Source organism: Chaetodon trifascialis, chromosome 6, assembly GCF_039877785.1.
Source record: "Chaetodon trifascialis isolate fChaTrf1 chromosome 6, fChaTrf1.hap1, whole genome shotgun sequence".
In the NCBI taxonomy this organism is placed as follows: Eukaryota; Metazoa; Chordata; class Actinopteri; order Chaetodontiformes; family Chaetodontidae; genus Chaetodon; species Chaetodon trifascialis.
The window spans coordinates 21,400,302-21,417,189 of record NC_092061.1 but is presented as its reverse complement, the minus strand read 5'-3'; the positions used below and the strand labels follow the sequence as shown (position 1 = coordinate 21,417,189).

Here is a 16,888-nt window from a genome sequence, read left to right as displayed (position 1 = left end):
CCCGTTCATGTTAAAGTCATAACTGAGATTTAACTTTAAGAGTAGAATAAAACACAGGGCGCTATGAGAGAGCTGCAGGTTATTGTCCTCATGTGAATATAGCATTTTCACCAGTAAGTATTAGTTCAAGGTGACACAAAATTCAATTTCTCATTTTAATATTATGTAGGTACAAGGATTACAGAGGATCGAATCATATTTTTATTATATTATTATTATTATTATTATTATTATTATTATTATTATTATTATTATTATTATATAATATATATATTATTTTATATATTATTATATTTTTAGAATATCAAGGAGCCACTGGAAAATTCGGCGTGTAGTTCATGGAGCAAGAACATTTTCTTGTGTATTCAAATTTTGTATTACCAATTTCTCTGTGGATACTGGAAATGACAAAATGTTCCGACACATCAAAGATTTACTAAAGTCGCTAAAGATTTGTATGCCGAATTTGGAAGTAGATCTAAATAAGTCTACATAATTACTTAGTATTTTGTGTAGGTTTTGAGGTTTTAAATTGACTGTATGTGAGATTTTATTTCCCAGGTGGAACTGTTCTACACGTATCGTTGTTTTCACACGGACCAGCCACATTCACAAACATGGCAACTTGCACGCGGACTATGTGGAAAGGTCAGTTGATTTTTGTGTAATTTACTGTAGTCTTACTGTCAGTAAAATAACAGGCCTTGTATTCGTTAAGAGAAGTGCTAGTTCTTCTAGACTTTCCTCTGTGGATTGTCGTTTCGGTGAAAGAGCAAACCAGTCATTAGAGTTAGCTAGCTTGCGTGCAGTCCTGCTCGCTCCTTAACTCGGATGACGAGTACAGACTGCAAAACACCTCCCAAATATGTGCCATTTCTCTGCCCTCCTGTATATTGAAGAATATAACACATCGCACAATATTATGCAAGATTGTGTCCGAATTATGGAGAGTTTCCGTTTAATTCGGCGTTAATCTAATTTACAAGGCAGCTGTTAGTAAAATGAATTGAACGTTTTCTTCGGTGGATTCATCGTTGTTTGCTTTTGAGTCCTTGAACCAAAATAAGTCGTGGTGGGCGTTGACACGAAGCGCCAACGAGTTATAAAGGTCGACATTTGTTCAATGAAGTTGTTTTTTGGTGAATCGTATGTGTGACGAATGTAAGAGTTTGCATAAATCATCCAATCAAGATTTTAAATAATGTTATTTTGGTTACGAGTCTTTACTTATAAGAAAGGGCGTATTTAACCATCAGGTTTCTGGACGCAGGTTCGGTGTTAGTAGAGTTTAACGAACCAAAAAGAGGTAATGCAGAAAACTGTGTCTTCGCATTGGTTACATTCAAACTCTGCACACATATCATGTGTCTCTGCCTCCCCAGGACTAACCACAAAACTTCTATTTTCCTGTTAAACGTGATTTACTTCATTTGTTTTGCATCCTGCACACAGTCAGCGAAGCTGTAACAGAAACAGATGTACAACCACACCAGAGACAGCTTTTCCCAGCACGCATCCCTGCAGGCACCCCGAGATTTATCACTTATAATTAACAGAAAGATTTCAATTTTCCCATTGACGAAGGTGGGCTTAGAGGTACCACTGGGGCCATGTTAACTAGTGCCCAGTTTCCACACGAGCTTTAAATTTGTCTTGCAAATCACCGAGCTTGCTGTCACCTTGATAAAAAAAACATTGTCACAGGCAGATTTTTCCTCCACATGCAAATATTAGCAAGTAAATCCAGTTTCATGCAAATATCACTTACATTGATCTGCTTCAGTTTGGTAGAGATCAGCCCTGATGCATATGCTTTGCATTGGACATACACTCACGTCAAATGTTTCAATGTTTATTTTTAATTTTTTCTATTATTTTTTAAAACAGAAATTTGTTTGAGATCTTAAAAAGCATTTCTCTGCATAATTTGAGCTATATCCAATACACCAAGCTTGACTTTGTTATGCTTGCCATCCGCTTGCATGGCACCCTCTGATAGAATTAAACAGATACTTCTTGGTGCACTTGGTTTATGTGAGATTAAAGTGTGTTTTGTAATGTCACAGGAAACACCTCAGTGTCACACAGACAGAGTGTGTGTGTGTGTGTGTGTGTGTGTGTGTGTGTGTGTGTGTGTGTGTGTGTGTGTGTGTGTGTGTGTGTGTGTGTGTGTGTGTGTGTGCGTGCGCGCGCAGTTGGAGGTCATCATCTGTGCCGTGTGTCTGCTTTCATTTCTTATGCAGCTTTTTTGTCGTTCTCAGTTTTAGCAGGATGTCAGAGGCAGCTGCTGAGAGCCGGCGGTCCTGCCTACACAGGCGCCTCACTGACTGCACCGAGGAATCTACCTGTCAGGACATTTGCTGCTGTTAGGTGAGTTTACAGACCTCGTGTTTGCTAACACCAACTTGGAAGATCTTCATCCGGAGAGGATTTTTTTTTAACTTTGGAGCTGTTTTTCAACGTCATTCTGCTTTAGCGCCAACAGTTTGGCACATTTAGCCGATGGAGCTGTCCACTAGAACTGCTTTGTTCATGTGAACCATAAAATTGAGAGAAGATATAGGTAGGCCTGATGACCCAAATATTTCTCTGTGTAACATCTTCTCTGTTGTTTGTCAGAGCACAAAAGAAAGACAAGAAAGAAGAAACAAAGGTGAAAGAAAAGAGGGTAATTGATGACACAGACAGACATAAGCCCTTCAGCAAGACGGCCTGGGCACCGATGGATGACGTGTACGTTATGAGGTACTACCCCAGGACGGTCTATGGCGCAGCAGACGCCATCGACATGCTGAAGAACTTTCAAGCGTTGGACTTCACTCCCCACAGGCAGCCTGTTTACATCGATCTGAGGCTAGTCATGAAACTGGACAAAAAGGTAGTGGCACCAACGCTGCAGTGCTCTTTCTACATGCTAGAAGTTCAGGAAGTTGTCAGACACAGCTCCTCCAGTCCTCCAACATAGGTCATTTTTTTCAGGATGTGTGCATTATTACATTATAATGCACACATTAGTGTATTATTCTCACATGAAATCATCACACTTATAGGTGGTCAGATTTTATTCTTGTTAGGATGCATTTTGTAAACATTTGCCTGCCTAACCACAGATTTTGACCGATAAATTGGCCAGGCTGATGTACACTCCTTTGCCAGTTTATTAGGTACACTCAGCTAAAATTAATGCAGTCTAAAACAGTCCGGCAGTAGTCCTTCATGAAGCCCTGTTAGTTTGTGGTGCTCTTGAACTGTATTGCATTATACAGTGAAGTGTTTCTGTTATTTAACCTACCATCACTGATGTAAATGGGATGGACAAAATAATCAAAACACCTGCCAAACTACACATTAAAACAACAAGTTAGATCTTCAAATTGAAATGAAACATTTGGGCCCAATAGCTAAATTTGTCACGTCTGTATTGCTATGAATTTTGGGAAATGTGTGCAGAACCATGTCTGGTCAAATCTGCACCTAAAGCTCTGACACTCAGTTCCACGTAGTGAAGTGAAATGATGAACTGTGCATTAGAGCGGCCCTCAGCTCCTTTGATGAATCTGTGGGGAAGTGTGGACATTTGGATACAGGCTTCAGTTTTTAGTCACTGCTGATTCTTTTTCATCAACTGATCACATGCCAAAATGTCTGAGACCAGTTTTAGCACTCAGACTTGGCAGCCTTGACTGTCTTTTTATTTTGTTTTATTTTTGGTGCTTTCCCACCCTGCCTGTTACTGTTATGCCTCACTTACACAGATCCGAGTGATAATTCCTGCATCAGCCTTTGCAACATGAGCAGTTTTGGTTAATCAGCATCAGCAACAGCGTGACTCAGAGGAATAAAAACCTCACGAGCTTGTTTCCACATCACAGGACTGCAGAGCTGCTTTGATGTCCACATGACACAGATGTATTCACTACTTAAAGCCTCTCTCTCATTGGTCTGTCTCCGCAGAACTATGCACAACCAGTGTTCCTATACATAATGAATTAAGAACACTCCAGAGAAATGAAAAATTGAAGTGGTGGCAGAAAAGATTTAATACTTGATTATCTAAGCTTGGTCTGTGGCCTTTTTTCTTATGTTTTCCACCAAATCTGTTATTTGCTTGAGCATGCTGAGTGTTGAAAACTGTAACTGTTGGATCTTCTTTTCCCCCTCACAGAAAAAAGTGGACCCCTTCGTCAGCACGGTTCAGTTACCGCACCGCTTCAAGACTGAGCTTAACAAAGTTTTAGTTTTTACTGAGGTAAAAACTTGTATTTATTTTTTCTCCCCCTTTAGTCTCACTAAATCTTAATTTCATAGCCAATTGATTGCCTGCTGCTGATGAATTGCTTTAATATTGTTTGAGCATGATTCAGATATGCAGCAGCAGCACCTTTCATTTGTCACCTCGTTTGTCTGTAATGAATGGGCTTGTGCGGAGGCCAGTTAGATCACAGAAACCTACGAGCAGGAGCTGATTAATATTCCTGTCGAGCTGCGCAGGTTGTGGGTTGTAACTTAAATGCGCATGTTAACGACCTTAATGAATGACATCGGTGGGGTCTGCCGCACTCTGACACACCCGAATCAGATTGAAGTGGCTAACGTTGTCTCTATTTTTCTCTGCAGGATGCTAATCAAGCTAAAGTGGCGCAGGAGCACGGAGCTGTGCGTGTTGGAGGAACAGAGCTCATACAGCCGGTGAGTAGGTTAAACACCACGTGCTTGAAGTTCAGATCAAGCTTCTTTTTTCCTTCAAGAGGAAATTGTCATCTTTCTCTGGATTTTTATAACAGTATGATTTACATGGCATTTTAAGACTTTTGTCTGAAGCATTGATAACAATGGAGCTTCTTTGCTTAGGACTACAACTAGTTACCACAGCTGCTATATTGTAATAAATATCAATATCTATTGTGATATTGATTTCAGCCACATCATCTGGTCCTGTTGCCCTTTTTAAGACATTTTTGAAGATTTCACACTCTTTTTCAAATGGGCACAGTTAAACACACGTGACACCTGAGCTATGCAGTAAAACTAGCAGCCACCAGGGCAGAGGAGGTTGTAATGCCTTGATCTAAGTCATGTCTACTCCGGACTGTGGCTGGATAGAGCCATTGTTGACAGTGACAGAGGACTGCAGCTGCTGCTGTTGTTCTGCTGATGCACTGCTTTCACTACAGGGTCACTGTACACAAGGGGGAAGGCATTGTACCGGGAGCTTCTGAGGCAGAGGAGAAAGTGTCTTGTTCCATTTTCCTCCCTGTGTTTGTTTCAGAGAGCACTCAAATGAACCAATCAATCAATCAATCACTTCATTCATTCTCAAAGGGCAGTTGGTTACACAGCAGTGAATCACAATCACAAGCACATGAACACATCATATATGGTTCACAAGTGGAAACAATTCAGAAACAATATAAAAGATTTCTATTGGTAAAGATTTTGCTTCATCTTCCTGAAACTTTCAGATCTTATAGATAGTCAGCTGTGTATTGAACAGAAGGCAGACAAAATAGTTGAAACATCTTACATCACAGTAGCTGCAAATAACTAATTTGGTGAAGCTGATAACATGTAATAGACTGTCTTTTGTTTTCTTGATGAGTAAATGTCTCATTAATGTTGTCTTTGAGTCACCTTCAGCCAATGGTTCACCTGCATCTGCTGTGAGTTATTTTTGAGAAGGTAGCGAGACATGTTAGCACACACAGCTACAACATTGGAAGCCTCTATCATCTTTAATAAAAGTCTGCCAATCACCTTTTGTTATATGTGTAAAATAGGTATGAAGAAGCCAGAAAACTGCTGTATGCCGTGTTCTGTTATTTATTGGCTTCTAAAGTCATTAACATGATCTGAGCTTTTGTCAGAAAATCGAACAGGAGGGACAAATTAAGCGGTCACACGTCCGCTTCAAACTCTAAATCTGTCAACAACTGTTTGCTCTGTTCATTGCATGCCATTCAGACTCTGTCTGCGTTTGTATCTAAATGTCGCTTACACTCCCTGCTGGAGCCTTGAAACTTAAATCTAACCTGATTGTATTCACTTCCAGATCTTAGAAGACCAGATTTCAGCAGACTTCTATGTGGCCGTGCCAGATATCCTGCCCAAGATTCTACCATTGAAGAACAAGCTGAGGAAGAAGTTTCCAAAGAGCAAGAGAGGTGAGTTCAGCGCTAAACGAGCTGGACTGTTGAAATCATGTCAGGTAGGGCTATCAAGAGCTGGTGGTTCAACAGGTTTTGTTTATGTTGAGTGTGAATGAAGTGTGTTTTGTGGTGCTAAAATTTGTCTTTCTGTAAATGGAGTCTGGTGGCTTCGGCGAGAGCGACGTTAAACAAAAAGGATCTTACTCTTACTCAGACACTTAGAGTAACAATCTGATTCTGTCAGTGGAGAACACACTTTTAGTGGACGTACGCTGACCGTGTGACATTGTCTGGAGGGATAAACGTTATGTTGCAGCACTCCCACTCTAAACTGATCTGGTTTAAAAAATAGTTGTAAGTTGGAGGCAAAAACATTGGAAAATAATGAGATAATAATGTGATCAGAATTCCTCCCATTTGTCTGGGATGTTGAAATCATCCAGTGCAACCTGTGTGATTTTTTTAAAAACTTTTTTTAGGGGGAGTATTTGAGCGTCATTTTTGGCCAGGTTTAACAGCCCTAATGTGAAGAAGTATTGGGATTTAAAACCTGCTCTTATTCACAAAAGTAAAATCGGTTTTTATATCAGTGTGTGATACCAAGGACAATTTCTCTTTTTGCCTGTTGGACTGAAGCGTTGTCGTGGCTTCATTGACGTTCGTCACTCTTATTGCGGCTCATTCAGCAGCTGACGGTTTTACTGCAGTAGCACTCACAGCCTTTTAAGACAACAAAGACAACTAATTGTCTAAAGTGTAAATCTATTCATAACTATGGAGGACATAAGGACTGATCCTCTCTCTCTCTCTCTCTCTCTCTCTCTCTCTCTCTCTCTCTCTCTCTCTCTCTCTCTCTCTCTCTCTCTCTCTCTCTCAGGCACCGTCGGCACCCACATTCCCAAGATGTTGGAGTTGTTTAAAACAGGTCATGACTACGTGGTGGAGAACGACTGCTACGTCAGGACCCAGATAGCCACCGTACGTTTTTACTGTATTTGAGTAAAGATATGTGAGGATGCACGCACGTCTGTCAACGACACCAAGAAAGTGGAGGCTTTCAGCGTCGAGGGAAGAAGAGGCATTTTTACATTTTGAATCTTTCAAGTTAAAGTGGTCAAAGTTAAGACAGAAATTCTGATGAAATAAGTATAAGTTTGTATTCCTCACAGGAAACTGGAGCAGAAAATCCGTGCACCCTGAGGAGCAGTGTGGGAATGTTGGGTTGTACTGGGCATGAAATACTGAATCAGCTTTAGCGTCGTCTTTTGTTCCTGTGTGAGCGCTTCAGTCTTTTTCTGATCTCAGTCTTATGTTCTGGACCATCTGTGTGGCCTTGAAATGCGGAAAACACAAAATCGAGCACGTTTATATTTGTTGTAGGTTGCCTATGGAGCTCGCAGGACTGATCCCAGCTCAGATCTCATGTTGAAAATACAACCTAAAAGTACCTCTTGAAGGCAGAAAGTCATGACTGTACTTGCATTTACTCAAAGCGTGTTTTATTTAACACTCTTTTCTCTCCTCTGCACAGCTCGACATGCCCAGAGAACACATCTTTGCCAACCTGCAAGCGATCCTGATTGATGTTTGCTCCCACCGACCAGCCAGTATGGGTATGACCACCAACACACGAGCTCAACCAATGACGTAAAGTTCCCTCAGGGCTGCTCCTCTTCTGTCAGCGGCTGCAGATGTGCTTGTTCTGACAGCCCCTATGGACAGAGTGACACCTTGCTGATTGATTTTTATTTGCTAAAAAGGTTGTAGGAGAGAAGAAGCTTTTAAAAAGTGCCAGCTTTTATCTGCTGGCTGGTTTTGATGGTTCAGTTTCTCTGGTGTAGCCAGACTGATGGAGACAACAGGGAGGAGGTCAGCCACATGTCAGCCAGGTGCTCTGTGTGAGTGATCCAGGCTCCGCTGTGATTTCAACTTTTTCACCTCAAAAATGAAAGCGAGTTGTTGATTCACGTTCCCGTAGTTCGACTGTGTTGAGGCAAACACACATCAGTGAAGCTGTTGGAAAGCACTCACAGCCAGCCGGGCGTCCTGTGGATCCACAGGTGAACTGTGTTCTTCACTCAGTTTATTGGAAAACAACTCGTGTGTTTAATCCATGTTTTGCTCGAAAGAAGGGATACGAGTGGATGAGGAGTTGTGAAATGAAATGATTATCCTGGGTGTTACATGCAAGTTAAGTCAAATCTCCAAATGTGTTTTTATATACATGTGCTGGATGCATTTAAAAGATCTATCCCCTTATCCCCTTTAAATCTATGTTAATTGCACTTTTTCGACTGTTCAAAGCCTCCATTGCACCAGTTTCTATTCAGCTCTGAACACTATGAAAAGCAAAAATCAACATAAAGTCTGCATTCATTCTCGTCAAAATATTATGAGGTTTCCTATCAACCTGTTTCTAATTGGTCTCTTCTGTGTGCAGCAATGAATGGAAATTAATGGCGGCCTGCAATGGTCGGAAGAATAAGAGGAAAAATCTGAAACTGCTGAAACTGTTAGCTGAAATGTGAAATGCACATGATGTGTAGTCCAGGAGGACGTGAAATTAAAACGTGAAGAAAGTTTTAAAACACTGAAAGGAGGTGACCCAGACCCAGACTGCCCTGCGGAGGCCGCCCTCACAGTGTGAACCGAGCAGAGTGGAATTAGAGATTCAGCCTGCTGGAGTTCATTCATTTCCGATCTTCTGTACATTTACTTCACTCTCCGTTCGATAATAAGATGCAGAGTGTAATCATCAGCTAATGGGCTGTCGTGAGAGGGAGAGGCTTAAATGATCTACAATTTAATTGATTCTGAGCTGGCTGAATAAAACGTCATTAACAGTGTCCCAACTGCAGCAAACTGCAGAGCTCCCACAAATGCTGAGTGAGGACGCGCTTAGATGTGAGGCCCTGTGTGACCTGAAGCTTCTCATGTCAGCTCGTCACTGTCCGGTTTTTCTTGGAGCTCTCTCTTGAGGACCATAGCGCCACTATTGTAGTTAGGGATGTTTTGTTCTGTAGTCCTTTTGTCAACAAAGTGATGGCTGTTTACAATGACCTCCAGGAAATACAGTTGATATAAATGCAGGATAATTGTGTAGTCCAGTGTTTGGGTGGAGGGACTGACTCATGGCTGAGGGGGGCAGGACCCTCTGTTAGAGGCAGCAAAGAAGCTAAAGCTAGTGGCTGTTCATCAAGACTTGAGGACTGCACTGCTCTCATCTCTCTCTGAATGTCCCAGTTTGTAGGAAATGTGTTCAGGTTGACTCGAGTACAGTTGCTTCGATCATATTTGGAAACACCTTCAAATCAGCACTTTTTTTAGCCAAACTGCTCCCAAATTTTGACGAAACCTTGTGTGTGAAAGCATGCTGATATGTGCTGCCTTACCTCCTACTGGCTGCTGTGACTACATCAGTTCTGATTTTCATGATTATCTCTCCTGCACTTAGAGAAGCACAAACTGTAGAAAAGGCTTTGGGGAGAAAGTGGTAGTTGGGCTTTTGAATGTAAAATCATGCAGCGTGGACAAACAGTCGACAAATCCTTAGCGGCAGCCTCGTCCTTATGTTCTCTTCTGCCCAATAAAAGAGCTGCTTACACATTGTAATTTTTGTCAACAGGCCCTGAATCACTTTTAATTGGATTTAAGAACCTAAATATAAACCACATTACAAAAACTGAAGCTATAGAGCACCCAGAGCCTTTCTCCACCAAGGCTGATCATTCTCCAATCCTTATTTTGATAATAGGTTATGTTTAATCTGGATCCAGATACAGGATACAAGAGCCGTATTCAAGTCAGGGCAGCAGTTGAAGAGAAAAAAGGTAAAATGTTAAAAAGAAGAAATGTCCCAACATTAAGAAAAGCTTCAGGATTTCAGGATTTCAATCCAACAAAGAGACTGCTTGCTTCCTGGCTCATGGCCGATGGGACGTCATGCTAATTATCAGACAAACAAATCAGTCGGGACCAGAAAGAAAACTTCCTTTGCAGAAGCCATTAAACTTTTTCACTCTGCTTCACACCAAAGAGAACGAGCAGCAGGTGTGTGTGTTTGTGACTGCGCTCACAGCAGATGCTTCGCTCAGAGCAACCATGAATTTGTGCAGTTTTCTGCGGGACGATCCCTGTGGGACTCTTCACCGCTCACCCAGGAAGTGTTAACGCTCTGCTGCACCCGCCCGGCTGCAGAAAGCACGCCCTGCGCCACAGTAGCCGAGTGAGACGTTTCACTCGGCGCCTCGTCCCTGCTCTGCAATTTTCAACTCAGAGCGACATTTGGCGATGAAGGCGGCACGAGGAGCCGAGCCACCTGGGCCTTTCTGAAGTCTTTCAGCGGAGAGCCCTCTCTGAGTTTGTGCCAGCAGACATTATGCAGCAGTTCAGCTTCCTGACAAGAGGTGCACAAGCACCCGGGGCAGAATTTAATTACCTCCGCACCCAGAAATCAAGGAGCAGAAGATGTGAACGCACAGAATGCATACTGTTGAGTAGAACGAGCAGTGTGAACAGCTTTATTTTCCATAATGTCTTTAAGAGTCATTTGGACAGAAGCCAGTGGCTGCAGCGTGGGCAGAAACAAGAAGAAACTTCACAGATAAATGCTTAAAACTCAGAAAAGAGCACAGAAATGCAACATGTGGGTGAGGGGAAGAAAAATCCCAAAGGGCACAAAGTACATGCTGCTAAATATAGAGCTGAATGCAGGAAGTAGGAGACAACAGGGAAAATGATGCTGAAATTACTATTCCTAAGTAAATCTGTGAGAGGAAGAAAAGACTGCGGGAAACTGGTGCATGATTTCAAATAAGAGAGAGGGAGGATGAGCTGGTGAGAGAGAGATTGAAGGCAACATGATCTCATGCAACCTGATGCTCAGCCTCATATGTAGTTTTCAAGCTCCTGATTTATTTGCTTTTTTTTAGTGTTGTCATCCAGGGAGACTCAAACAGTTTTATGTTCTAAATAACTTAAAGTCATTTTTCTGTCGAACAGCTCCATGCCGGGTGTAGACTGGTTTACCAGCATTACAGTGGCCTGGTTTTGTTCACTTCAGATATGATTTTTTTCATTTTAAATGTTTAAAGATCCCTTCCAGATATGTTTGGAGATACATCTTTAAATGCTAATTTCTCTGATATCCCTTTTCCACCAAAAATAATCAATTATTTATTTCAAAAATCTTAAAATGATCTCCCTCATTCAGAAATCTACAATGCAACTGGTGGACAAGCTGCCTGTCCTAGCTCTGTGTGTGCTCTGTGTGTGCACTGTGTGTGCACTGTGTGTGCACTGTGTGCACTGTGTGTGCTCTGTGTGTGCACTGTGTGTGCTCTGTGTGTGCTCTGTGTGTGCACTGTGTGTGCACTGTGTGCACTGTGTGCACTGTGTGCACTGTGTGTGCACTGTGTGTGCACTGTGTGCACTGTGTGTGCTCTGTGTGTGCACTGTGTGCACTGTGTGTGCTCTGTGTGTGCACTGTGTGTGCTCTGTGTGTGCACTGTGTGTGCTCTGTGTGTGCACTGTGTGCACTGTGTGTGCTCTGTGTGTGCACTGTGTGCACTGTGTGTGCTCTGTGTGTGCACTGTGTGCACTGTGTGTGCTCTGTGTGTGCTCTGTGTGTGCACTGTGTGCACTGTGTGTGCACTGTGTGCACTGTGTGTGCTCTGTGTGTGCACTGGAGGCTTCAAGTTTCCACATCACCGTGGTCGTCTCCAATCATGATCAGTTTCTCAAACAAGGTTTTGAACAAAGTATCATTTTAGTGTCAGACACAACAAAAAAAATTCACTGATTCCATCTTTTCAGATCTGAGATTTTAAACTGACTTTAAACTTAATGATGACATTTTTTCCTCTTCCTCTCGTCCTCTTCCTCCTCTCAGGACCCTTCATCGAGCGGGCCATCATCGCCAGTCAGTCAAGTGAAGCTCTGTGGTTCAAGAGCGAAGACGTTTTACCAAGACCAGCAGCGGAAGATGAAGAGGAATGACCGCTTTCACGTTGTGTACAGACACTGTATTAAAGTATTTGTTTTGTTCTGACTTTGGCTCCTGAGAGCTGTTACCTATTGTTTAAAAAAATCCCTGGAGAGTAAAAAGAGGACAAAACATACGAGGTGAGCAGGAAAGAAGGGAGCTGTGTTTGTAATCACCCTCTACAACCCATAAATCAGTTGTACGGTTGTTGTTTTACAGGACATCTGGAGGACAGAGAAAGGTTTCAGTGTGTTGTCTGAATTAATACTTAAAGAAGGATTTCAAATCCAGCTCTTTATCCTCATACAGAGCATGTTTGGTCATGTTTTTATTTACTCAGCGCAGTTTGACCTCATGGGTTTTAAATCTGTTCCTCCACATAAAGCCTGAAATATCTTCTTCTTGGCCAGTCTTTAATTCTGCTTGCTAAAACCTGCAAATACCTCATAACATCCAAATATCTGTATAGTACTGTTGAATATCATTCTCTGGATTTGTCACTCCCAAATGTACTCGAATGTGATAAAGTAGTCTTTTAGGGAAAATATTGGGTGATCTAATAAGATGAGGCCTGGTGCTGTTTTGCTGGTTTGAGCTCGTAAATTCCAACAAAGGAAAATGTTGCAAAATTATGTTTTAGACAATAATCTGCTTCTGGCTTTGTGTCAGCAGTTTGTGTTTGTCCCTCTCCTCTTTGAACATGGCGACGGCTGTGTGCACAAAGCCAGCTCCATAAAGAAATGTTTTCCCCAGTTTGGTGTGAAAGAACTTGACTGGTCTGCACAGAGTTCTGGGCTCAACCTCATCCAACACCTTTGGGATGAACTGGAGCAGTGACTGTGGCTTAGACCTTATCACCCAACATCAATGCTGGACCTCTCTGATGCCCTCCTGGTTGAATGGGAGTAAATCCTTGCAGCCAGATCATAAAATCTGGTGGAAAACCTGAAACCAGCAGAGTGGAGGCTGTTGCAGTGGCAGGTTAATGGCCATGGTTTGGTAATGACTGTGAAGTGTGTCCACAAACAGCTATTAGGATAACCCCAGTGTAGTACTGCATGTAAACACCAGGAGGCAGTATTGATATAGCCTGTGCTGCTGCTGACCCCTCACTGAAACACACTGAGGGCCTCCTGCAACCTGTTGCTGCTGAATTAATCGGAAATATGAACATTGTCACCAGAGGAGTACTTAGATTTTTTTCCCTCTCAGAATATTTCACTCAATAATTCATAACGGCATGAGGGGACACCAACACTTGATGTACTCATTCATAATATATAAACCATCTTGTGACCTTCATTGCAGTATATGCGTGCGCTCAGTGGCTCCTACTGGGAGGCTGATTTAAAAAAAAGTAAATCTTAAAGGCTTTTTGAGGCCTTAAGAGATGCTGAAGATGGCTTAATGACCTTGAAAAGTTCTCATCCGTTCATCACTCTGAGTCAACATTCATATCTTGAAGGAGAAATGCAGTGATGGAGATTAATGTTGATATAGCAGCAGGTCTGAAGGGAGAAATCCCACACCTGTGTGATGTCTTAACAGCAGAAAATGCTGAGTTTAGGTTGGTTTTAGTCCTTGAGTTAAAACTCCTGCAGCTGAACTGAATGGAATCTTTATGAATTCATGTTTAAGATTCATGTTGAACCAGCGAATAAAACTTTTTGTTTGGTTTTTATCACCTTTATTTTCCTGTTGCTGTCTGCACAACTTGTTACCTTAAGATTTGCTCTCTCAAACCCCTCAGAAGCATTATCTCTGCATTCACTGCAGTTCAAACACAGCCTCAGATGTCAGTATGAGCTGCTGACAACATGCGGCATGTCTTTGGGAAGGTAACACATCACATTTGACATCCCAAACAGCAAGAGTTTGTCTCAAACTGTGTGTGTGCGTTGAATTAGTGCAGCCAATTACCCACACATCCTCTGATGCTGTGCAGGTTGATATTCAGTGTAAGACTGTGATAAGTTGCAACTTTATTGGTCCCTGTGGGGAAATCAGGCTGTTGCAGCAGCTAATGTGATAGGATTTGGCAGTGGAGAAAATAGTAAAAATGATGAAATTGCCTTCAGCGAGTGTCTTGTTAACAAGCAGGAGCTTCATAAAAGTTGTTTGTTGTTGCTATTTTGACTCTTATGAGCCTGTATTCCTCATATATGTTTGCAGTCTATCTGTGAAGCTCTCATTCTGATTCTTGTTGTTTTGATCTGTCCTGGAAGATGTCAACCTCTTCTGTTGCTCTGAAGATAGACGCTGCACAGACGCTCATGTAACGCTCACTCCATACAGAGAAACCTACAGCATGAAAATGACATGTATGACATGGTTCATTCAGACACAGCTGGGAGGTAATGTTGTGAAATGTAGCTGATGCATTTGAACTTTGACCTCTGTGAAGACAAAGGATAATTGCAAAGAAATGTAACATTATATTCGATCACTGAGGTTTTAGTCGATACTTTCTGGTCTCTGTCTCAATTAGTTCATTAATTGATAAGCTGTTACAAAATTAGTCGGCAACCTTCTGATAATCAATTAGTCATTTGAGCCATTTTTCAAACCAAAATGCCCAAACATTTCCTTGTTTGAGCTTCTCCAGCATGACGATTTTCTCTGTTTTATATAACTGTTAATTGCATGCTTTTGGGTTTTGGACTGTTGGTCTGACAAAACAAGACATTTAAAGATGTCAATCAAATTATAGTTTGATCAATCAACACTGAAAGTAATTTGTTAGTTGCAATACATCAATAGATTGTCTTACTGACTTTTTTTCACCTTATTTACAAATGTTCCCTTCCCCTCTTTGCACAATCTTTCCCAAGGCTAACAGTGTCTGAGCAGCAAACGTTTCAGAGTAATAACAGTCAGCACAACTTTCAATCACACTAAATAAAAAGCCCAGTGAATGATAAAAAAGGAAAACAGTACAGATGAAGTGTTCTCTATCTGGTTGATGAGCCCTTGAACCAACCATGAATAACTTAATAACCATATCTACTTTATGTTATTTATCTTTTTCTTATTAGCATGAAAAAGTCTCTGTGGCTCTAACCAGAGCTGTATGAGGGTGAACCCACCTTACCTCAGTTTGCCCTGCTTATTAAATCTGACCTCAATGTGAGAATAAAGTATGTGTGAGTTCTAGGAAGAGCAGACTCCACATGAAGTGTCAAAGTGATGACGGTTAAAGGGCTCCTAATATGGAAAACATTAATTATTCGGACTAATTTCTGGTCATGTTGTCAGGTCAAGGTTTACCCAAATTTTTAAATCTTCCACTGCGTCACTGGGTCCTCGTTATAAATAGCTGCAGGGTGCAGACAGCAGCACCAGCAGACAGCAGCAGCAGCAGCAGCAGCAGCAGCAGCAGCAGCAGCAGCATTAAAGCAGAAGAAAGAAAGCTTGTTCAAAGGCAAAACTGATTCTGATCCCCTTTTGGCAGAGGACAAAAGGGCTGAGTGGAGATCAGGTTACTGCCATGTGACACTGAGGAATCTCAGTGTTGCACTCCCTCTGATTAAACATTACACTCACAGACAGAGAGCTGCAGACGTCTTACTCTACACTTTAGAGAGACATTATACAGACATCAGCTTAACTGAACACCTTGCAGCTACAATGGATGACAAATAAGTCTGTAAGAAGTGAATCTGTAATACTTTATGAAGGCAATGCGCTATTAATATACAACAAGTTCACTGGAGAAGCTCCACGAAGACCTGCAGGGGTTATTATAGTTGTAAAAACACAATGTTTCATGAAAACATGTTGCCAATGGTAACCATTATTAATAAAAGAAATATTGAGAAGCAAGAAAAAGTAACCTTCAGCTTCCACAGGAGGTGTGATAGTGATGCAAAGGAAATAAAAGTGTTAAAGTTTTAAAAAAAAAAGTTAAAAAGTGCTACAAATAACATAGAAAGTAAAAGAAAGTGAAAAATGGAGCACATCAGCCACATCTAAAAGCTCAAATAACACAAAATATGACGTTTTAATGACAAAATACATAACAAAAATAGGCTTATGTATAAGAAAGTCACTGTTAAAGCTTCATCTTTCTCCAGTTTCTCGGTTCACCTTCTTCTCACATCCAGAAAAGGAAATCTTCAGAGAAGCTTAAACACACTTTATGAAGTAAAAAAATACCACTCACAAATCCTGCAAGCTGCACATGTCTATGAGCTGAGGAGCTGGCAACATTTCAGAGGCCCAGAGAAATGAAACTGTCCAGTGTTTCATGAGAAAGAAGAAATGACTGTGTATGAAGAATTCTGTTTTTTCAACCCTTTAAATTATCCTGGAAGCCTTTATTTTCACGTGGAAGGGTCCCGACCCCTGATTTGGAACCGCTACCTTATAATTTGAATAATTTTGAATAATATATGACACCTGAAGTGCCATAGAGTGCAAACTCATTCATCATTTAGAAACATATAGAGGAATAAAACAAGAATATAATAAAGCACATTATTGTGGCTAAAATGCCATTAGGTGAGATAAAGTCACCAGAAATTCCCCACAGGAGGAGACTAATAATGATTTAACAGGAGATAAAAACACATAAGTAACTTAGGGTCACTATAAACTTACCATAAAAACTTGGAAAAGTTAGAAGACTAGAGGTCCGTAAAGCTTTCCACGTTGTAAAAGGGAATATTAGATGCCACAGGTGATGAAATTGTATTGAAGTGGGCTGAAGTGAAACAGTCCACTGTGGCGTCATTTATTTTGGGAAAACCTCAGATTTTCA

At 41.3% G+C, this 16,888-nt stretch overlaps 1 protein-coding gene across 2 annotated transcripts; it reads left to right on the top strand.

Moving 5' to 3' along the window:
* Positions 1 to 91: 91 nt before the first annotated feature.
* On the top strand, positions 92 to 15,048 carry mrpl1 (mitochondrial ribosomal protein L1). Of its 2 annotated transcripts, XM_070964551.1 has the most exons (11): positions 92 to 113; positions 562 to 648; positions 2,262 to 2,287; positions 2,327 to 2,370; positions 2,620 to 2,878; positions 4,166 to 4,249; positions 4,618 to 4,689; positions 6,050 to 6,161; positions 7,024 to 7,124; positions 7,678 to 7,759; positions 12,037 to 14,585. In XM_070964551.1, the coding sequence occupies exons 2-11, from the start codon at positions 618 to 620 to the stop codon at positions 12,141 to 12,143; spliced, it is 918 nt and encodes a 305-aa protein (XP_070820652.1). In that variant the 5' UTR covers positions 92 to 113; positions 562 to 617; the 3' UTR covers positions 12,144 to 14,585. The 2 variants fall into 2 exon arrangements, with proteins under 2 accessions (XP_070820652.1, XP_070820651.1); XM_070964550.1 differs by having other exon boundaries at positions 2,262 to 2,370; positions 12,037 to 15,048.
* The last annotated feature ends 1,840 nt before the right edge of the window (positions 15,049 to 16,888 follow it).

Bases quoted from the DNA above. Each gene is read 5' to 3' on its own strand.
- mrpl1 (XM_070964550.1), top strand. From the start codon at position 618: ATGGCAACTTGCACGCGGACTATGTGGAAAG. The intron at 2,371-2,619 runs GTGAGTTTACAG...GTTGTTTGTCAG, and splicing joins AGGACATTTGCTGCTGTTAG to AGCACAAAAGAAAGACAAGA. The intron at 4,690-6,049 runs GTGAGTAGGTTA...ATTCACTTCCAG, and splicing joins GAACAGAGCTCATACAGCCG to ATCTTAGAAGACCAGATTTC.